At 36.9% G+C, this 23,159-nt stretch overlaps 1 protein-coding gene across 3 annotated transcripts; it reads right to left on the bottom strand.

Annotated features, from left to right (window-relative positions):
* Nucleotides 1–142: 142 nt before the first annotated feature.
* Nucleotides 143–22,670, bottom strand: LOC143702855 (reticulon-3-B-like). 3 transcript variants are annotated; one of them, XM_077196755.1, is made up of 9 exons: nt 22,396–22,654; nt 16,772–16,816; nt 10,909–13,548; nt 6,380–6,587; nt 5,210–5,348; nt 4,777–4,846; nt 4,582–4,628; nt 2,511–2,569; nt 143–2,341 (listed from the first exon to the last, which is right to left on the bottom strand). In XM_077196755.1, the coding sequence occupies exons 1-9, from the start codon at nt 22,487–22,489 to the stop codon at nt 2,293–2,295; spliced, it is 3,351 nt and encodes a 1,116-aa protein (XP_077052870.1). In that variant the 5' UTR covers nt 22,490–22,654; the 3' UTR covers nt 143–2,292. The 3 variants fall into 3 exon arrangements, with proteins under 3 accessions (XP_077052870.1, XP_077052871.1, XP_077052872.1); XM_077196756.1 differs by lacking the exon at nt 10,909–13,548 and having other exon boundaries at nt 22,396–22,651; XM_077196757.1 differs by lacking the exons at nt 10,909–13,548; nt 16,772–16,816 and having other exon boundaries at nt 22,396–22,670.
* Between the last annotated feature and the right edge of the window lie 489 nt (nt 22,671–23,159).

Raw genomic sequence — 23,159 nt, 5'->3', positions numbered from 1 at the left:
ATCCTTAGAGTATTATATATATATATATAGCTTTTGAATGGTAGTGTATTTGAATGACTAATTCATGAATGTTATAAAATAACCTCAAATGTAATGCTAAGATCGATCTACAGAGGGAAAAAACAAGCTCAAACACTATAAATGCTTTTGGCATTTTTATTAAGTTCACTTTGACATCATTACAGGGACCACAAGTTTTCCTGTTTGCATCTTTCCCCCCCAAAAAAGCTCCTACATATTAACTTAAACTTAATTTAGAACTATCAAACTAAATGTAGATGTTAGTCACCACATCTAGTCTTCAAGAGTCAAAAGCAAAAACAATGTGATCTCCATCAACCCTTCTCCGAGAGAAACAAAGGAAAGAAACAGCAAACATGCTAAAGACCTACAGGAATAAGTTAAAAAATAATACCCAAATATTAAACTGAAACTCAGTAGAGAAGAAAGAAGATACGAAGACGTAGAACCTAAACAGAGAGGTCTGCATCTATTATAAAAGTAGTTATATAATCATAATTTACCCTTTAATGGAAAGAAAAAAAAGGTGGTAATACAAATTTTCATAGCTTGACCTGTTCTTTAAAAAAGCAAAACACACGTGTGATCTATCCTGTGTAGAACATGCCAGTTAAGCAACACAATGACAAGACACTTGCGTCTGAATCTGATCATGTGTGTAAACATGCATAAAGGGTACGTGAGAGAGAAAAATTAAAGTTAATTGGAAAGGGACCATAAAAATCACAGAACAAACTTTTAAAATGCAAATGAACTTTTTAGTGTTTAACATTTCCGATGTTCTGCTAAACAATTTTCCCAATTTGGACATGCTTCCAACTGCATCAGCTGCAATGTTAAATAAACGGCGCAATAAAACCATTATGAGCAGACAGACTATATAGTGAAAGTCACAATATGAATGTAACCATAACTAAAGATATATGGTGCATATTCCATTTATCACATTGTAAGCCTTTGCGCAGACTGACTGCTTTTAAACAGCACATCCAAAGCCATTTTTTACCATGCTCCCCTTCCCTTACAGAAATCAATTCACCCTTGTATCTTAAAAGCCAACAGTGTTTGCAGTGGGAAAAACAGTGTTATCACATGTCATTAGTAAGTGTAATTATTTATCCAGTTTAAATAATGGCATGTACTTTGCAGCCTTAAAAATATTTAAACTTCTTCAGTCCCCAAGGTGGTAACCAATGGCCTAAAATGCTGACAAAAAACATTTTTACCTTTCTAAATGACATGAATGATGACCATTGGCCGTGTTTCAACAAAAAAAATCAATGACTTTTGAGGCCAACTTCACATCTCGCACAAGATTATTCCCCTTCTCTCCTATAATTCTGCTGCTCTTGCGATCCTATACATAAAACTCATTCTTAAAGTTATTCATATTTATTGTTACGAAGCCAATGTCAGACAGGGGACTTAAAGCAGCCAACCTAATCGAGATATAATATAATTACTATTATGTGAAGAGTAATAACAATAACATTTACATGTGAAGTCAACTCCGACGACTGAGTGCAAGAGAGGTGCGAAAGAGAAATATAAGAGCTGTATATTCGTTTTTTTTTTTTAAATATAAAAAGCAACACTAACTACTTCACAGCAAAGAGCCTGTTGTAATCGAACTATATATACATACACGATATTAAAAACTTTGCCAATAACATGGAGGATAGTGAACTAGACCAAATTATCACTGCTGGTCGCATCCCGATCAAAACGTGCAAGACTAGTAATGGTCAGTGCATTTCAGATTAATACATACACATTTTTCGAAAAACAAACGGGGGGAAAAGTATGTTTCATAACGTTCACTTTTTTTTTTTGTCAGCATTTTTCAGTGAAATGTTTACATTTTTAAAAGTACAGACATTTGCTTGAGTCAAACACCTGTCTCTTTATTCATTACTACCGCACCACCCAACACTCGAAACCAAGTCATAAATTCAGTCTAGTTCACAAATCCATCCATACACTGGCCATCAAAATGGGCATCCAGTGGCATTACATCACTTCCTGTGTTGAGAATCATCAGCTCCCGGAGCCCCGAGCTTCTTTTCCTAATGCTCGTTAATAAGCTGCAGAGTTAACAGTGAATATCAAGAAGCTTTTTAGATTTTACATACTAGCTGGTTCAGTGCAGATGGTTGTTTTAAGGTGTGAGGGTTAAACGGGGGAGGAGAGAAGGGGCGGGGTTTAGAGTAAAGGGAGGCGGCTAGAGATAGAAGGATGGTAAACATGGCAACAACTGATCGGAGGAGAGGATCATTCTGCTTTACAGCGCTTCATGGCTCCTGGGAGTTTCTCTTGTAGCCTGAGGGAGAAAAAAACGAGACAAACACCCATTAGGTGGCAATATTAATACATGCTTTTGAAGCCTCACTAATTGGCAGCCATTTCCAAGACTCAATTCTTTACAGATGAAGAGCAAACATTCTTACTTTATTTTTAATACTTTATTACTCTACTCAAAGCATACTAACTTGGCCATTGTAGTGTTGACTTGAGTGCGTACAATGTCGATGTAACGGTCAATCTGGGTCTGTGGAAAGAACATAGAGATGCTGAATTATAATAAACAATAACTGTAATATGACTGCATGTGATTCCATGCAAATTTGCTGGCATAACACTAGGATATTGTGGGTGAATGCTAAGAATATAGTAACTGACACTTACGACTATTTATTGCAGTCACTTTTGTGGACATTAGTTTTTTTTAGTTTAACAATACAAATTATATACAATAAAAAAGTGCAGGTAGAGACGAAAACACATAAGGGCTTATTTAAAGCCTCCAATGAAAGTGAAAATAAAAAGAGCTAAATTAACATTAAAAAAATATTATTGGTTAAATTGATTAAATCGAGATTAATCATATCTACCATAAAAATATGTAGATATATAATGTGTGTGTGTGTGTGTGTGTGTGTGTGTGTGTGTGTGTGTGTGTGTATGTATATGTGCATGTGCATATAAATATATATATATACACACACACACAGGCGATTAATCGATTTGACAGCACTGAGTATATATAATAATAACATAATATATATGTAATACTCTAAAACAGTTTCTGAGCATCATGACTTTCATTTTCCCACTATGAACATATTTAAAATTGGGTTACTGCAGTTTTGAGGTCGATGCATAGTGCTCTGCGCCATTGAGATTAAAGAGACAGTTCTTGTGGCACCATTATGAAGTTGAACGCATCATTATTTCCGTACATTATCTTCATTAGCGCTGTGTTTAAAACGAAGAAAGGTCAGAAGAGAAGAAAACCTGCATCAGGCACTCATTAACAATCAAAGTGTTACATAAGATTTAAGACTTGACAAATGCTTTAAGAAAAAATTATGACAAGTGTTCGGAAAGGGCTTACATAAGACTCTCTGGAGCAATAATCATACATAATGATCACTGTTCAGTCTGAGTGGGCCGCTGTTCTCAAACACTAACTGCATGTGTCATCTACTAAAAGTTTTTTTCAGCAACTCTGTGCAAGTGTTTTAAAATCACATCAGTGTTATATATGCAGTGAAACGTTTATTTTTTAATTGCATAATTTCCGCGCATAAGAATTAATTAATACATGAAGGCACATGAATAAAACGTATGCTTATCTGTCCCGTTTTGATTTAATTAGTATTGATTGTGATTCACCAGTTTTAAAGAAATGTTATTTGCTTGCTTTTAAGTTAATGTCATATAAAGTATATACTAATAGTATAAATGTATATTAATATGTAAATCCTTATATTATTAAATATATTCTATATATTAAAACTTTATATCATTATTACTACTACACTATGGTTTAAAAGTTTGGGGTCAGTGGGATTTTTTGTGTGTGAAGAAATTAATACTTTTATTCAGCAAGGATGCACTGATCAACAGTGACAGTAAAGACATTTATAATATCACAAAAGATTTCTATATTCCATTTTATTTCTTTTGAACTTCATGGTTTCCACAAAGACATCAAGCAGCACAACTGTTTTAAACATGTATATTGATAATAAATGTTTCTTGAGCATCAAATCAGCATAGTAGAATGATTTCTGAATGATCATGTGACTTTGAAGTATTGTCATTACAGGAATAAATTGCATATCAAAATATATTAAAATAGAAAACAGTTATTTTAAATTGTAATAATATTTCACAATATTACTGTTTTACTGTATTTTTCATCAAATAAATGAAGCCTTGGTAAGAATACGAGAGTTTCAAAAACAATTAAAAAAATATTACCGACCCCAAACTATTAAACAGTATAGTGTATTATTATCATTATTATACAAGGTCTTATTTGGACTACAACAATAAATACTCTTTAAAGAGATGGTTCACCCAAAAATGAAAATAAAATATGAAATGAAACCAATCCTTTAAGATATCTTCTTTTGTGTTCAACAGAAGAAAGAAACTCATACAGGTTTGGAACCACACGAGAGTGAGTAAGTGATGACAATTTAAAATGTTGGGTGACTATCCCTTTTATGAACACACACTGCATAGTTTGAAAAGCAAAAACATAGATCTAACCTTGTTTTTCTCATAGATGGGCGGTACACTGAAGAGCAGGATGTCAGCTGGAAAAGAAAACACCCAGTATTTGGCAATTATGATCACTCTTGAACTCCACATGTGATAATTCTGAAAAAGTCAGTCTCTATAAACAAATATTTCAGTATAAACTCAAATTTTAGTATGGTGTTAAAAGTGGTATATTTGGCCTACCGAGGATGAGGATGGTGATGCCATTGAAGACCGCTCCAACATATGTCAGCAGCCACATAACCACTGCCAGCTGAAAACACAAGGAAATATGGGTCAAAAGAACAGAAATCCTTTGCATCCCTCTTAAACCACAAAATCTGAGAACACACTTTTCTAAATGAAAAATGATGAAATCAGTCCTTTAATAAAAATCATAGAGCTATACAGTAAGAGTCATAAAGGAGATAAATGTTCCTTGTTGCTTCTCGTCATTTTTGGAACTTGAATATCCCTATAAACATGATGTATGGAAAAGACATTACATTCTTTAAATTATACCGTTTTTTTATCTACAGAAGAAAGTTTGGAACAACATGAGGTAAAAAAATTCTGAATGAATTTGAGAACTATACTTTTAAATCTGTTCATTTCGAACTGCTGGTGTGCCACTGACCTTGATGGAATCCACCAGATCCTCGACCAGAAAGAGGCGGCTCATCTGCTTGAGCGCACGGTTGACGTGTGTGAGACAGGCGTCCACGTGCTTGCGGAAGGTCTCGGGCGGCACGGCGACATCTTTCTCCATCAGAGCTCTGTCACAGGCACAGGTCAACCCAATTAACCTTACCACTGCATACACACACACCACTGAGCACCACTGCACTCAAAACCTTACTAACACAGAGCATTACAAAACATGCCAAACTGACCTACAGTATATGAAATGTGTAGCATGTATTTTTAATTCTATTTATAAATTCTATTTTATTATATTCAATATTGTAATAATTTTATATTTATAGATTTAATATTTTTAACAATCACATTATATATCTATATATATATATAATGTGATTGTTAAAAATATTAAATCTATAAATATAAAATGATTATATATATAATATATTTTTACAAATGCATTTTTTTATATAAATAAAAAATATATATTTTAAACAATTATAATATATTTTTAATCATACACACAGTAGTGGCCAAAAGTGATGTCAGGAGGGAATATTAGTTTTTAATTACCCTACAAGTTCAATTAAACCATCAAAATATGAGGAACCCATTTTATATATATATATATATATATATATATATAATTTTTTTTTTAAACATTTTAAATATGAGGGAAGATCAAAACTAACTTGGTAAAGGTATTTATCTGACAAAATTACAGACTAAAGCTTCAGGTTTTATTTTACTATGCAAAAAAGCTCACAGGAAAAGCATACAGTGACTTCAACATAATGAGCTATTAATATTTCATTGGTTCTCTCTTGTTTTTGCATGTGCTAATCATTTCTATGCATGACTGTCTGGCCAAAAATTACCCTATCAATTTGGCAGGTTTCATTTGGTTTATCACAAATAAAACAAATTGACTCCAATCACAACTACGCAATATGCTTATAAAATCTTTAACAATTTTTTAATAATATTTGAATAAAGGGTGAAGATGTTAACAGGCTGGCCATCACTTTTGGCCACTACTGTCTAACAGTACTAGTGGCCCAATTTTGTTTTAAATATTAGAGATGATATACATTTATTGTATATTGTACAAGACGAAGGTGTTTTTTAAAATATGTACAGAGCACACAGAAGAGGAGACTCTCACTTGAAAGGGTGTCCATCGGTGGACTTCTGCACAGCCTGGATGACGGACTTGTAGATGCGGAAAGAGATGGTGACACAGAGCAGAGCCAGCAGCAGGTATGAGATCACGCTGATCACGCTAAACGCTGCCAGAGAAAGCAGCAACAGCAGCGACACGCCAAACACCACGCCGGACTTCTTAGGGTCCCGCCAGTGCACCAGGTCATTCACTGCACGACAGAAAAGGCATGTGAAAAACGTGTGCGTGGTGTGTTTTGATGAACGTAACAGGAAATAAAACCCGCACATAACAAAAATATTGATATCAACTGTTGAATTGGAGCAAAACAATTTAAATCCAGAGTATGCAGCAGTAAAAGCAATAACACATTTTAATAAGTTATTTATGTACCTGAACTGTAAAATCATTAGCTCTGCCATAAATAATATAGAGCTCATATTTTCCATACTTCTGCGGTTACATAATGTAGTTTTCGAGTGGCTGGTGATGCGGCGTGAAAGGAACCTTTTAAAGAAGCCTTACATAAATGGCATTCTCCACGTGGAGCGATGCCTTGAGGGTTTCGGCTCTGCGTGTTTCCGTTTCTGAGGAAATCAAGGACGCATAACCAGTCTATGGTGGTATTCAAAACATTAAACTTCATAAGGATGCACAGCTCTGTACCACAAAAGAACAGCACAATACACCCATTTACATATTTATATTTCCTGGCAAAGACTAGATGAGGAATTCATACTTGGCCATGTGTGGGATGAGTCCTGTAACAGAAGACCTTACACGTGCAAGCGTTGGCTGGTTGAAAACACAACCACGTCTTCCACTGTTACTATGTTTGGTCTGTCAGCTTTAATACATCACAGCACAGATATGGCTCTCCCACTCCAAGAGACTGTAAATGCATTCATGCATTAATTTCAAGCAATACATGGTCAGGTACCACTTTTCTTTTTTTTTGAGTGAATGTTTAAACTCTGAAAAGCACCGTAATGCAAATTGTTATTTGAAATTAGTTGAAAATTACTTAATGAAAATTTAATTAGGGGCAGGAGGGAGATAAATGGTCAAAACTAGCCATGTTAAATAATATTTAACAAGATCCAGTTCAAAAGTTTGGGGGTCAGAAATATTATTTTCATGTTTTTAAAGGAAGTCTCTGCAAGGCTGCATTAATTTGATCAGAAATACAGTAAAAACAGTAAAAAAATTAAAACATGGCTGTAGTCATAACAGTGTCGACTTATATAGTTGTAATGTTCCCAGATGCAAGAGCAAACATTCAAATAGTAAACATTTAGCGGGAGTGAGTAACTGTACAATAACTGTTCAGTTAATAACCCTCTGTTGATCCGACTGTCCATGGGCGGAGATACAAAAATGAGGAAGTAAAATAGTTTTCATGAAAGCTCTGGAGCTGTCAAAAGAGTTTTGCTGACAAATAAATGTGAATGTTTCGGTCCAGGTAACATAGAGGACAGTGTTCATTCACATACTACCAACATTGTAACAATACAAAGCTGGTTGAAAATCACTACACTTTAATATTTTTGTGGAACTTTATACAAGTGTCTTTATCGTTACTTTTGATTAAATCTATGCATCCTTGCTGAATAAAAGTATTAATTTCTTTGACTGACCCCAGACTTTTAGTGTATCTACTTGTTCTCACAATATGGAATTTGTGCCATTTTTGCTTTTTTTAAAAAGAAGAAAATGTCATGGGACACCAAAGTCACCAAGCCAGTCTTCAAAATTAATGCAAAGACTAATGTTGTAATGAAAACTCAGATATTTAAAAATTTGGTATTGTACTCAACCATTTACCATAAACAAACAGGCACATTTAAAATAACATAATTTGGATTTTGAAACCTAGATGAGCACTGATCAGTTGAATGCTGTATTTTAAGAGAGGAAGTGAGGGGAAAAAGTAATATAAAAACAAAAACAGATATAGAGCAACCCAAAGGGGGGGGGGGGGGGGGGGGGGGGGGAATGTTTACAACAACAGTCAACGTGACATAACTACAGCACAATGGTGTGTGGCAAATGATTCAGAGCCTGAGAGAGCACTATTGTTTTTGTCCACTCCGACTGCTCGGGGCTAACACTAAAACTAAATGTGAGGGGTTTCCTCCCTGCTCACTGCAGGGGTCTGAGTCCCTCCCAGCATGCTTTGCTAGTGCCCACTGGGAGGCAGCCTAGGCTGAGAACAGTCATTCGTTATCTTTCCCTCCCTCCCTCCCTCCCTCGCAAGGGTTAGTGGACCCAGATACAACAGCATGTCCCAGTGGCTGCTGAGCCGCAGTGGCCTCTTTTAGTTCTCGCACAACTCAGCTCTTAAAGGTACATGCACCATATAATGCGTTTGTGTGAATCCGTGTAAGAGTCCACGTGTGTCTGAATCATTTAAGAGTCATGCATGAAATCACGTATTCACCCAAGCACAAGAAAAAAAATTCTAGTTTTTACTTGTTACAATAAGTGCTCAGTCGTATGTTTAGAAACGAACAGTGTGAGCCAATTTCCATGCAATGGAAAGCTAATGAGGTCAGTTATTTAAAGGCTATTGGCCATATTTATACACTATGGTCTGTTTCAGTGTTCTTAAAATGTTTGCACTTGCTTATTATCCTTTTAAAGTCTCAAGTGAAATTAAACTACTACATTTTACAGGCAGAACATATGGAAAAATTCAAATGCCTAACGTGAATATTTATTAGTTTATATACATATCAATTATAAGTACATAAATGTGTACAGTGATTAGCCAAACCTATGCTTGAGTTAACACAACCTCATTATCTACAGCTCTGAAAAACCCAAGTGGAAACCAACACACCCATTAATACAACCTTTCACACCACTAGAAAGCTCTGTCAGCTGTACAATGATTGACAGCTAAAATACCAAGTTACAATCTTTGTTAAAAAATGTCAGCCGCAGCAAACAACTCAAATAGAGAGTGAAAAGTGAGGAAGAATATGCTCTAGATCTGTTAAATAACCCACTTACTCTGTTACAACTATATCTGGCAACAAGCACAAGAAATGAATTACTGTCTATATGAAGGCGTTGACGTAATCAATTATGTCGATTGCGTAAATAAGTTGCTTTCAGAGGAATGAGTCGATTTGTTGCACTGTTTATATTCCCCAGTGATGGTGGCACCGACGCCCAGGCATGCTGAAAATAAGCCATTATTACAAAAATACCGAGCCCGATCTAAAGTGTGCACATTTTTTAAACGGAGACCGAACAAAATGGTTATCTGCCCTCTCTGTAAAACTGAAATGGCATAGCACAGCAGCTAAACTTCTATGCAAGAGCATCTGAAAAGAAATGCTCCAGGGCTCTCCAACCCCAAAACGATGAGACAGCAATGTAGGTATTTGGACTATTACAGTGAATTTTTACACAGCACTAGAATACGCTTGTCAGTCACATATTTTGTGCTTAATACGGCTGCATTCATAAAGCATTCAGTTTTTTTACGAGCTGCTGTAGGTGCGAGGCTGTGAGATGATACCTGATGAATTAACTAATGTTAACCGATACTTATAATGTTAAGGTAATCAAAAATTATCTGTGATTAACTAATTGTGAAAAACAAATTTATTCTCCATTAACTTTGTTGATCAGAACAGGATGTTATGGAGTCCAGAATAGCAGGGCTCAAACATCAGCAATAAAGTAATTTAGGGGAAACATTCTTAGCTTGTTTTGGATGTGTAGCCTACAAAAAGAAAACATACAAAAATACAACATGCAGGTTCTATTTAATATATTTATTTAACATAAATAAATAATTGTGCTTACAATAATCAAGAGAAATAGTCAACAATAATGAAACTCAACAATTCTCCCAAAACTAAAGGGGAAAAATGTATATAGTCCTTATGGTAAAGGCCAAGAATTTCTCCTTTAAGTGAAAAAATAAATAAATAGCATACATCGATAATTCTGCATAACTTTCTCTTTAGTGTTACACCAGATCAGTACACACATAACAATATCATAATAACTGTCAAATGGAAGATAATGCTACTCCTTTTAAATGACACATTTACACTCACTTCATTCCCAATGGCCTTTCTTTAGAAGGTTACATAAAAAGATGAAACCCGAGACTAGACATAACTGGTCACCTGACTCCAAGGGCTGTGCAGGCCATGCAGCCACCCTGCAGAAATGTTTATATCCATTCCTTTTAAATTATACCATCATGTTTTTAAGGTCATGAGACATGGCACAGGAAAAAATACAATTAATTTAATGTTATGACTAGTCTTAGTTTATATGTTCATTCAATTTTCCTCACAACAAACAAGTCATTTAAAATCTCCATAAAGCTATTGTAATAACTTGAAAATGTTTAGTTTTTGCCATCTTTACAGAGACATACTTATAGGTTAGTGTTGAGTAAATTCAAGTTGAGTTATAAAGAAAAAGAGGTAAGTAAGGTCTAGTGTCTGGGCATACTATGCGTGCAGGGTTAGCAGGGCTGCTTGCCCAGAAGAAAGACATGTTACCTGAAAAGTGGGTTAGTATTGCTGTCAAGACATGCTCTGCAAGATGGTAGGCCTCTGCAACCCAAATGTCGATTGCCTCTACCTCTTTGGAAAGTACTGCCTGACACTCGTTTGGAAGAGTTTGAGAAGATGAAGTGATCGAAGCCTCAGGATTTGATGTAGGAATAGGAGCTTTATCAGGCTTCAGGACAGTCTTCATTGTGGGAATATTCTCGTCTTCCTCCTCTTGGCTGCTCCCGAGCTCTTTCAAAGCAGAAATTGTGAGGCGCTCGTGCTCCAGATCCATGATCATTGCTGGGGAGGATTGAGTGAAAGGAGGAATATCAGATTTGGGATTCTGGTCTATAGTTTTGTGTCCAGAACTGGGCCCCTCAGGTTCCTCATCCTGTCGTGACTTAAGACACTCCCTCATGAAATCCACAAAGCTGTCAGTAGCTGCTGTTACTGAGCATTCTGCTTCCAACGCCTCTGTATCACTCATAGTCTCTGGCGAATCCGGTCTATCTAAAAGATCTTTGGGGGTCATAACTAGAGGTTCAGACTTCGTTATCACTGATCCTTCAGCAACCTCATTTGTCGTAGGCTCAGAAATAACGTCATTGATTTTGCTAGACAGCTCACTGTGGAAAGAGGGGAATGGTGCAGGTGGGTTCTCTTGAACTGGGGTTTGTCGGTCATTGGACTGGACTGGCAACTCTTCCTGTTCCTGCAACTTAGACGTCTTGATTTCCACTTTTGACTTTTGATCTTCTGAATCAACACTTGGCATTTTGTTTTGGCAGAGTATAGTCTCAATATCATCAGGAATGTCAGATGAAGTTTCAAAAAGGGAAGGCTCAGGCACAGATTCATAGTCTAGTTTGCATTCATTGGGTGTCTCATCGAAATCATCAGTGATATTATCAAAGGATTCTTGAACAGGAGCACTGATATTTTGATTATCTGTAAGACAGTCTGACTTTGAAAGCTCTGTTTTCTCACCTTTACTCTCCTTAAAATAAGACAAATTCAGCTGGTCTTTTAAAGCAAGCTCTTCACTGGCGTAATGATCCAGGTATGTCTCTACATCACTGGGCTCATTTAAGGGGCAGCTGATGTCTGGTGGAAGGTCAGAAAGTATTTCTGCAGTCTTGTCAAGCTCTTTGTCAAGGGTAGATTCTTTAAAGGGTTCAAAAGACACTAAATTCTGCGACATATGTGACTGCTCTTGAGAGTCCTCGAAATTCAGGCCTCCTGAGTCTGGGGAGGATTGGAGGAAAATGCCACTTTCATAATCATCATCAATAACCTGGTGTTCAGGAGAGTGCTCAGCATCAGAGTCAGTTTGATTTGCCTGAGAGGAAATGTCATGGTCAGGTTTATGTTCTTCATTTAGAGTTTCCACAGATGCATGTTCTTCTGAGTGGTGTTGCTCTGGTGACCCTCTGCCCTCACCTTGCAAAATCTGACACTTTTCACCATCATCCTCCTCACCTTCTACCTCAAACTGTTCTTCTTCCTCATCACTTAACACTTGTTCCTCAGTTTCAATGACATTAATAATAGGTACCTGAATTGGCGGTTTCTTGTTGTTTGGAATGGTCTCCTCTTCCTTTTGGGTTTTGGTGTCTAGGTCATCGTTTCCCATTATTGGGATGCTCATGGCTTCCTCAATCACTGTATCATCCGACTCCCCAGAGCTGTCTACCTCCTGGATGTCAGCAGGCTCCAAATTTCCTTTCGAAATGTTGGAATGTTGTGTAGAACTAGGCTCCATCTGTTGGGACACAGGGGGTAATGGAGACTCAAGGTCTGCAGGAGTAGCAGGGTAGAAAGGAAGCTCTTGATTGTCTGGGGATATCTGACAGCCTTGAGTGCCTGTATCAGCTTTCTCTTGCTTGTCCCACATATAGGCTGTTGGTAAAAAGTTCAGGTCAAATTCAGAATCTTCCTCAACACTCTCTTGTTTTGATTGTTTGTTGACATCCTCCTTTGATTGATCAATGTCATCTGCAACTTTGATAGGGCTGTCCATAAACTGATCAGGAACTCCTGCAAAAGGTTCTGGAACTTCACCTGTATCAACATTTTTTGCTTTAATCACTTTGGATGGGCTTTCTTGCACCATGGGGGACTCATTTTCCTCATCAAGAACTGGATCTTCAATGTTGAAATCTGGTGCAGGAGGTAAGTGAGCTCTCATCCAGTCAGCTGTATCTTCAAAGTCAGTCCCATGCCTTGCCTCCCCAAGAACTTCGAAGGGTGATTCGGGAGATTCCTGTTCATTTGACGTTGTCCTTATTTGAAAGGAGGAGCGGGAGGAAATTCCATGCAATTCTGTGGGGGATTTCTCATAGTGACGCTCTTTAAAATGTGGAAAACCCCCATCAAAATCATTTTGCTTTGCAGCTAAAGCTTCCAATGCTTTGATTCTCTCAGATACTGGGGAAGTTTTTATAGGCGAGTCCTGCTTTTGAGAGCCTAAAGATGAATCAAAAAGCTCTCGTTTCTCTTTGAAGGTACGATCTATGTTGTCACCAGGTGATCCTGAAGATTCAATTCCACAAGCAACTGGAGAAAAGGAACTTGACTGAGGAGAAAAGTGAAGAGAGGTAGCCACATTTTCTGAAGGCTTGTCAGAACCTAGTACCACTCTTTTGTCTGCATCCATCATGAAGCAGGAAAGAGGAGGAAAAGGAGGGTTGGAAATAAAGACAAACTCTACCTTAATTCCGATTTGCTAAAGCAGGGGACCATATTTGAAGCTCAGGTTTGTATAGGTTTGTCTTTAACAAATTAAGAGCAGTACAATTTCAAAGCCAAAGATCCCAACAACTTTAGCAATCAGCAGCTACACTGATACTTTATGTAGCATTCCCAAGATGCTTAATTGCTTGCATCCATTTAACTGAAGCTAAAGCGGTCATGCACACACTGCATGGTCCCACATATTAATGGATGGAGTTTGATGTCTGCATGCCAGCTTGATAATGTGCTGATATCATTGAGGAATCTCAATGACACATACAACGCTTCTTAATACATTTTATGTGTTTATCCTGTAAGGGCAGATTTAATAATTAAGTAAGATGACATCCATAATCAAACAACAACCCCCCCCCCAAAAAAAAGAAACAAACAAAACAGACAAACAAAAGTAGAAATCAATATCCTCAGTAAAATAACCAAAGAATGTGTGAAATGATTAAAATACTGTTATTGTGGAAACTACTAAACGGTTTTCTGAGCTATGCTTCAACTGTCTAACCATCTATTAATATAAAAAAAGAAAGAAGATAAATCAAATTATGTTGTAGATGACAATGAGGCCAGAATTACAAGGGCACAGGGAATGCAGCAAAGTGAATGCTGGACATGCTGATAATGGAAATCCTGACCATTTTACCATGCAACACAATGGATGTATCCGAAAGCTGGAAAATTATGCCTTCACAGGCACTATGTGGAGGTAGGCAGGTAGCAATGCACATCCAATTACAATGTTTGTGTCACATTCTGTCTACTAAGATACCTCCATTTGGTTGATCTGCAGCGAGCGATTTGTGGAAAAAGTAAATATGCAGTCTAAAAAACACATTAGAAGAGTAAATTAATTCATAAAAATCCATTTAAAAAAAGTGAGAAATAAGCATTAAAATAACTAAACATATGCATTTTGTTGTACAAGATGTTACGGTGCCTTGGAAACCTTAGGAGGTACCTTTAAACACAAACATGGCCTGTGAAGTCATACACTGACTGGGCTGAGAGGCAGCAAGCCAGTTCCTTTTCGAACACAACTCCTATCTTTTAATGTATGGCCTCATTGATTAGCATAACATTCGTTTTTAGTCTTAGCTAAATGATGCTGACTACAGATTTAAAATAATTATAAAAAGGGTCAAACTTATATTGTCCTAAATTATTAAAAAAGCTATAAGATTAAGCTATATGCTAAGCAATATTTTTATTATTATAATTTCTCCTGACTCTTCTGTAGGGTGAGATAAAACTGGTTTCAGAGTGACAACCACATTCTAAAATTCAAATCATTTTGTTCCTTTCCAAACCTTCCATTTCCTGGTTTTACTTTAAGATATAATCTTTGAATTTGCATGCTGAAGGCATAGTAGTGACAAAAATGTTCACTGACAGAAACTAGAATTTTCCAAAAGCCTTTTGAAAATAAATGCGTCTTTTCCTACATCTCTTCAAGATTCTGTAAATGCCTGTACTCATTATGCAAATTAAGCATCACAGTTATGACGTGTCTTTTAAACAGTAATGTAATTCAGACTAGTAGCCTGTAAAAACGTCATTAGGCATTAGAAACAAAGATCCTAATTTTCCATAATCTAAGCATCTAAACAAAGTTCTAGGTTTTAGTTTTTTTTAATAGCGGACTATTAACTGAAATAAATTTCTTCAAGATGTTCTAAACATTGTAGGGATACTTATATCTAAAGATCTTAACATAGTGTGGGGGATTTACTCAATCTACTTTATGCTAATTCCTCCTATATATATATATATGCTAATATTATCAAACTCCTGTATGTAAATAGACAAGAAACAAAACAACAAACAAACACAAACAAAAAGACTACAACTTGAGGATTTCCTCTTACTCTTTGGTAAAAGACAACATGCAAAGTGCATGGAAAAAGCAGGTGAAGATTCAGCCGCAGCAGTCACAGGGAAGTAACCCCGAGCAGCGTCCTGTTGCTAGATCCCTCCCCAGTGTCGCTCTACCTTCAGGACCAGTGCGGTGTTGGGGTTGGAGCTCCAAACATGGCTTGCTGTGGGGGAGGGGGGACATCAAGGGCAAGAATCCTCAGGGACACCAACCTGTTCCATTTTTAGGATTCTGCTCTCGCACAAAGTGAACTTGAACTTCTCTGCTATCTTAAAATAAGGTGGCAATCTTGGGATTAAGCTGGACCCACAGTAACGCTGACCTAAATCATGTTTGCAGTGGGTATAAACTGGAGACGATTGAATTTCTACCATCTGTGGGGACTTAGCTTTCCCATTTTTAATCAGTGAACAGTGTCAGATGTGGGGTGTCGACAAAATGACAGGGTATACTAATGGTAAAAAGGGGGTAGCCACAAATGGTTGCCAGGTTGTTGACTGGCTAAGTTAAACTTTTTAGAGTGGGAAACCATATATTACAGGGTATTGTTGTTAAATGTCTGGATTTACAGTCAAGAAGAGACCATGTTAGATCCAATAAGGCATTAAGAAATCAGCCACAGAAATGTGGATGACCTCATTTGAAGAACATTCATGAAGTGAATCCAAATTTGAGGATTTCAGAAACTGTTGAAAACAGAAGGGACTTGGCTGTTATTATGGATTCCAACGTGCATGATTGCAAGGGGTCAACATTAGAAACAGCAAGGGTCATGTTACAAGACTTCTGGTCAGGGAGGGTGGTTGGACTGCACAGTACACGGTCAAGTGGCGTGCAGGTGTGAGACTAACTATTAGCTTGATCATTAACTTTTATGTGAGAACTGAGTTATCACGACAGTTGACGGAGAGGACATTTCCAAATATTCCCCATAAATGGGTTAGCTACTAGCTTCATATATAAAGATCTAATTATTTTGGTTTACGTGAAAATAATCAGTAGATTCCCTCAGTGTCCTCTGCTTCATTTCCTACGCTTAAAAGGAAAAACTCTAAAAGAAGCCACTGCTGTGAGCATCTAGTCTGGTATAGAGGAGGAGAGGGTCACTGGCGAGAGGGATGGAGTGTGTCATAGCAGCAGCCCAGCGGGACATAGCATACTTAATAGAACAGATAAGACAGAGGAGCATGAAGAGAAAGATAAAAGGTAGAGAAGCAGGCGAGCATCAGAAGAGAACTATACACTTGCCTTGAGGAGACTGAATGAGAGATACAGGCGAAGAAAAAAAGGAATCTGAAAAAATAAAATAGGACAGAAGAATGAGAAGAAAAGTCTCAGTATCCTTCTTATACTCTACATTTGAAAGGGGAAAATGTTAGTGAAATGCCCAGCGAAGCACCTTTTACATCTCAAGAAACTAAAAGAAGAAGAAAAAACAGCTGATAGAGAATAATTCCACTTTCCTCGCCAACTTACATGACTTAAAAGGATAGTACTAGGCCAAAAAAGTAAAAATTCTATCATCATTTACTCACCCTTGTGTCGTTCCAAACCTGTACAACTTCTGCGGACCACAAAAGAAGATATTTTGAAGAACGTTGGGGGTCCAAACTACTCTGGACCCAATTGACTTTCAATGTATGGAAACAAAAAAACGAGACCTGTTTCAAAAATTATTTTGTTACACAGGTTTGAAATTACATAAGTGTGAGTAAATAATGAGAGAATTGTACTCTTTTTTGGTAACCTATCCCTTTAATCTTAAATTTAAGGAGGTTCTATGAGATAATCAACTGTAATTGGTGTAGTTAAATATTTCTGTGGTGTGACATGCTGTACTCTTAGCTATTTCAAAAAGCATTCCTCATTTTATGCATACAGCTCATATTACTTGAAAAACTACACAGCATAAGGTACTTTTAAAAATTAATTTGTAACACCAGAGATGGCAAAAAGGTGTATGGAAGTTTTTTCTAAGAAAATCAAAATTACAAATGAAATGTTCAAATGCTAAAATAATAAATCAAACAGTTAAAATTGCCAGCCATAGCTCATAACTAACAAGGCTCACAGGACCACTTTATAATATGAGTGTCGAATTATAGCTTTAAATATTTATGACTAGGTTGTACTGAATTTTGAGGATTTTGTTTCTCATAGTTAATGCAACCTTAAAAAGGAAAATGAAAGTGCATTTGAGCACTTTTTATTTATATTTTAGCATCCATTATTACAATTTGATTTATTATTTGAAAATGTGAACATTTGATTTACCATGTTAAGTTTGCTAGGAAAAAACTTCCATAAAGATGATTTAAAAAATGTCCAAAAAAAAGAAGAAAAGGTGAGCAGTCAAATTACTTAAATATATACATTTTTGCTTATACGTTAATATAACTTTATGCTTATTAAAAACAAAACAAATATAAAAAAATGATAAGTTAATTCATGTTATTCATCAACTACAAGCACTTTTTTACTTAGTAGTCCTACATCCAGAACTAATCACATACACAACATCCCTCGATGATTCATCTGCAAACTGAACAATACTTACTCACAATATTCAAACGGTGGAACTTTCTCATGGAATTTTCAATGATCCCTCCCATACTTTCTGACATCTAACCCTGCAAAGCACCCACATGTTGCACCATTGTGTTATGTAACCTGTCAAGGGAAGCCATTTTCAGCCACACTTCAAATTTTTGTGTGGTTTGGAAGCGAACAATATTTGCATTCATCCAGAACTAGCCACTTTCAACAGTTAGGTAAATCATCAAGCTATGGAGGCAACACTAGGTCAATTAAATTGGATTCATCTATCTTGGAATCTCAACAAGAACAAGGAGTTCCAACAGTGAGAGTGGTGAGAAACTTAAAGAGAACAGGTTGATCTAGTAGCACAGCAAGCTCTACTGGTCACAAATAAGGAGTGTACCCCTGCTTCACAACATTCTTTGCCCAAACCACACCCAAAAACTTAACTAAGTGACATTGCCTTGAAACACTGATGTGGACACCAAAATCCTAACAAATCTACACACCCTCTATCATATTGATTGAAGTTTTTCTTCCACTGCTTATGAGTCAGCCATATAGAATCTGCTTGACTGCAATTAGGTCATCACAATCTGACATCGTACGATGGTTGGCTAGTCATGTTTAACCGGCAAACATTTAAGGAAATAAGGTGAAGGACATGATAGCTAGATACTATCTATTGCAAGGGCAAAGGTTAAATGCACCAAGATGGCTTGTGTTACAGGGCAGCGCTTAAAGTGGGAACGGATTGGCCTCTTGACACTGGAAGAGCCTTGCGAGGCATCTCTGTCATGCCAGTAATATCAGCTCTATTCGTGAGGGGGACTGAATCATGACACCCAAAGCTTTAAGACTGCTGCCTCAGCCAGCTGTGATCAGCTCTGACCTTAGGCATCACACCCAGACAGAAGAGAGAGGCTGACAGTATTGATATAAGATGAGTTTGTCTAGTTGATTGGGTAAAAATATCATGGTCCCATTTAGAATGACGTATTTTTAATGGATTGTTCTGGGTTGAATACAAGTTAAAGTCTTCCAACAGGGGTTGTTGACATGCCCTTCATTGTGGCATGCTATATATCATCTAAAGTTAGCAAAATGCACATGTATATTGGGCGATGTCTACCAAATTGGCATCAGACGATGTCTATAGAGAAACATCGCGATGGATTAGCCTATTTGGCAACATTTTGGATTTAAACAGAATTAGTTGCGTTTTTCAATTTGTTGTGCGGCCGCACAGGCATTCATAACGGTGCGTGTCTGGCTAGCACCATAGTAATTCATTGAAAAAGCTCCCTCTGCTCCTCACCATTATGAATGGCTGTGCGCATTTTACTTTTGCTTTCTGGCCAGAAACCTTGATATTTAAACTTGTTCTTTGTTCTAACCACGGTGGTAAAACTATGAAGAAGGCATATTTGGTGTAGCCTATTTAATTTAACTTCATTTGAAAATTATTTTGAAGTTTATTGCTGTTTAATTCATGTAAAACATTTAGTAGCCTATATTTTTTTTTTTTTTTGCACAATAAAATCTTTACGGTTTAAATTGTGTTCATTGAACTGTTTTGAAAGTAAATTGTATTTTGATCAGGAACAACTTTGTTAAGTTATCATTACCTAATGTCTAAATGTCTGTCAGCTATCGGCCCAACCCTAATGTATATCATTATATATAATTAATGACAGAATTTTCAGTTTTGGGTGATCTAACCCCTTTTTTTGTGTGTGGGGTAAACGCCGTTTTACTCAGTCAAACAATCATACTAAAAATATGTTTGAGTGTGTTGAAAGTTGTTATAACGTTACTCTGTGGTTGGTATGAGACATTTGTTGCACACCGCAGTAAACTAGATCGATATTAGAATATTATATTAATAAAAGCTGGATGACTTGTGTTGCTAAATGGCAGGCAAGTTAATTGTAAAATATATTGCAAGGTGGAGAAAATGCTGTATTATGGCTACCGGTACTACAAATAAAGTAAGCCACTATATAGACAAAATAGTGTTGTCTCTGAGGCATTGACATGGTTCAAATGTTACTCGCAAAGTCGCAATAAATCAAGAAAATAAGATTCATACACCTGTCAAATAATACACATAATATATTAAACTGTCTTTGGTGTTTTCATTGTTTCTACTGAAGTAAACTCTGAAATCGAGGGTAACAAGGATATGACGTCATTGACTTGCAACGCATTGACACGGCCCATTGCGCTGGTTAAAATAGCTAATTTTGCTGGATTTAAACTTTGTTGGAAACATTTGGGATAATGGAAGTACACAAGTCAGCAAAATATATAACATTGTTCTAATGGTTTTTGGATATTTTAATCCAAAAGTTTTACATATTGTGTCTTTAAAAGAAATGGTGAGTAATCAGAATGCCTGCAATATACAATTTGCCTTATAGATTCATTTAAATTTTAATATTAGGTATGTTATGAGTCAACTACCCATAAACATAAAATTCCGGCAGATCAGACTCACAAACAAATGCACTTACAAAGGAAGTCTATCAGGCAACTAGGCTATTGCATGCTTGTTGTTCTATAGATTTCCAAATGAAAGTGCGTAACTAATAATTAACAGTCACAGATCCTATCGATGGAGCTTAACCTGAATTTAACCCAGAATACTGCATTAAAAACAACACTTGGCTAAGTTTGGAATTATTTACTACCTTATATACTTATGTAGGTAGAATTTGTGTAAAGTTATGATCTGTCCAGTGACAATGGCACGTCCGCACAGGCATCTCAGAGGGACATATTGCAGCTAAATTTATTCATCTGGTTCAATATGTCACCTTCACATATGGTGTCTGTGTTAACAAGCCTGTAAGACAGTATCCATGTCTACATCCTTCCAACAATTCAGATTCTAACCCGTAAATGAACTCAATGCGCCTAAGTTCAAGAGCCAAACAGCATGTGAAGGAGTCAAACATTTTAAACCGTGCTGAAAATTCAGTGAAGGCTGACGTCATGAGACTTAACTTCCAGTTCTAATTCTATTAGAATCCCAGACGCCTAAATAAAGCCAAACCAAGGAGGACAGCGCTCCACATATGCTGACGACCTAAAAAGCAGTGAACCAACATCCATAGTCAACAAAACCCACACGGTATTGTTTTCACAATGGAAAAACATACAGCATCTGAACAAAGGACATCGTGTCATTTCACCGACTGATTGATGGACAAATGGCCGGAGCTGCATCTATTAGTGCAATGTTTTTTTGCCGTTTCTAAAATATAAAAATGGTCGCCTTTAAGATTGTTTACATAGCATGCAAAATGACCGGCGATTAGAAATTATTAACAAAGCCATCAGACTTGACAGTGGCGAAGACTGACCCAATTCTGCGAATCGGTTATTTATAGTTCGTTTTAAAGAAACGAAAGAACGCCATGACATTATTATTACATCTCAGACTTGGCATTTACATGATTTAAACGTACCAATATAGCCATATGTGGGCGTATACTCCTTTTTTATTATAAAGGCGTTTATTTTAATGTCATATATGTCCTTATTCAGTATGTTGCGACCATGATTCAGTTCATAAAAGTAATTTAGAACCCAAATATGCAGAAGTAATTGAACAATTTCAACATTATGGGTTGAATCAAGAACCGATTCAGTTCTGAACATTCAATCAATTCATTGACAAGATCCGACTCAAAAGAACGATTCATAATCGGTTCTAGACAGCTCTATTGATTATTCTAGCTTTGTCACGTCGCTAGAAATGTAGATGGGGTGTGTAAGCAGTTTTCCCCTAAATTTACACTGTCCTCCAGTTTCGGATGCATCTGCACTGCAGATGATCAGCTGAGCCGTAACATGTGCCCATTTCAGTTCAAAGCAGTAGCTATTATGTGTCCCCATATTTCTCCATGGCCTTTCCCTAAAAATAAACGTCAGGTCAAAGCAGTGGATGAGAACACATTCAATGGAGTCCCACATCCGCCATGCATGGCATGTAGGCTATACCTGCAAAGTGTAGATTCATCAATAATCTTTCTATTATGCCAAAGGGAGGCGATATGAAAAGTGTACGTGAGAAATAAACAGTGCATGACTCGTCTTACATAACGCCAGAGAGTTACAGTATTACCTGCAAGGCATTGTAAACATGTGCATACATTCAAATCGACTGTGCCAGCTCGTATTGTCCTCAAACTCACTAACGTTATTCAGCGAGACATTTCCTTTTAGAATTAGAATGGTAAGTTACCATTTATAATGTTAATAAACACACACCCTAAATTGACGTTCACGTTCAACGACAGTGTTGTCTGACGTTCACGTTCTCTTACCGGAAAACTTTGAGTCTTTGGCCGTTGCAGAGTGTCCATCGTTAAGGCCTTGTGACGACGAAATCTGAGAAGATTGGGTCATTGGATCTGCCATTTTTGTCGTGTTGCTCTACAGGGTCTGTAGCGTTGAGGTTGTGGCTGTTGGTTGTTAATCTGAAGGTTCCCGATTCACCGAGTATTTCCCAACACAGCGGCGTCACCGAGCCTGCACAAGCACATTAGGTGAACCTGCCTGAATGTTGCAGTGGATGGGGGCGGTGGAAGACAGACAGGGCGGGTACATAGAGAGAGAGAGAGAGAGAGAGAGAGAGAGAGAGAGAGAGAGAGAGAGAGAGAGAGAGAGAGAGAGAGAGAGAGAGAGAGAGTAATTAGGGTGAGAAGTCGATTAGAGGTTCGTCATAAAACTATTTTGATTTTGGAAGCTTCGATATTCTTCCACAGGCCTTCCTTTTCCTTCATGTCACATACAGTCAAATACATCACATACATCATATGATTTTTGTATGATCTAAAAACTAGTATCTGTGATACATTAGGCTATCATCACTTCATTAATCTTGTGGTAATAGCAGCAATTTCTCTTTCTATTCGGCCGCCTCAAGCATTAAAGCAGTCGTTATTAACCCTGAAACCTACGAACAATTTTGAATTAGGTTGATGTCTAATCCATCCTAGCCTACTTACTGTGTCTAGAAAAGATACAGTAAACACTATGTAACTCTATGGGCCGTGATTATGTAATGTTTTCGCATTTGTGCGCTGGA

This window comes from Siphateles boraxobius, unplaced genomic scaffold (genome assembly GCF_051911475.1).
Source record: "Siphateles boraxobius isolate OS27281-9 unplaced genomic scaffold, OSU_SipBor_1 353, whole genome shotgun sequence".
Taxonomy (NCBI): domain Eukaryota; kingdom Metazoa; phylum Chordata; class Actinopteri; order Cypriniformes; family Leuciscidae; genus Siphateles; species Siphateles boraxobius.
This window is presented reverse-complemented; position numbering and strand designations above follow the sequence as displayed.

Coding starts and splice junctions, on each gene's coding strand:
- LOC143702855 (XM_077196755.1), bottom strand. CDS start 22,489: ATGGCAGATCCAATGACCCAATCTTCTCAGATTTCGTCGTCACAAGGC. Junction 13,549..16,771: donor TCTCATTCAGTCTCCTCAAG/GCAAGTGTATAG, acceptor TGATGGATGCAG/ACAAAAGAGTGGTACTAGGT. Junction 4,629..4,776: donor CATCACCATCCTCATCCTCG/GTAGGCCAAATA, acceptor TTTCTTTTCCAG/CTGACATCCTGCTCTTCAGT.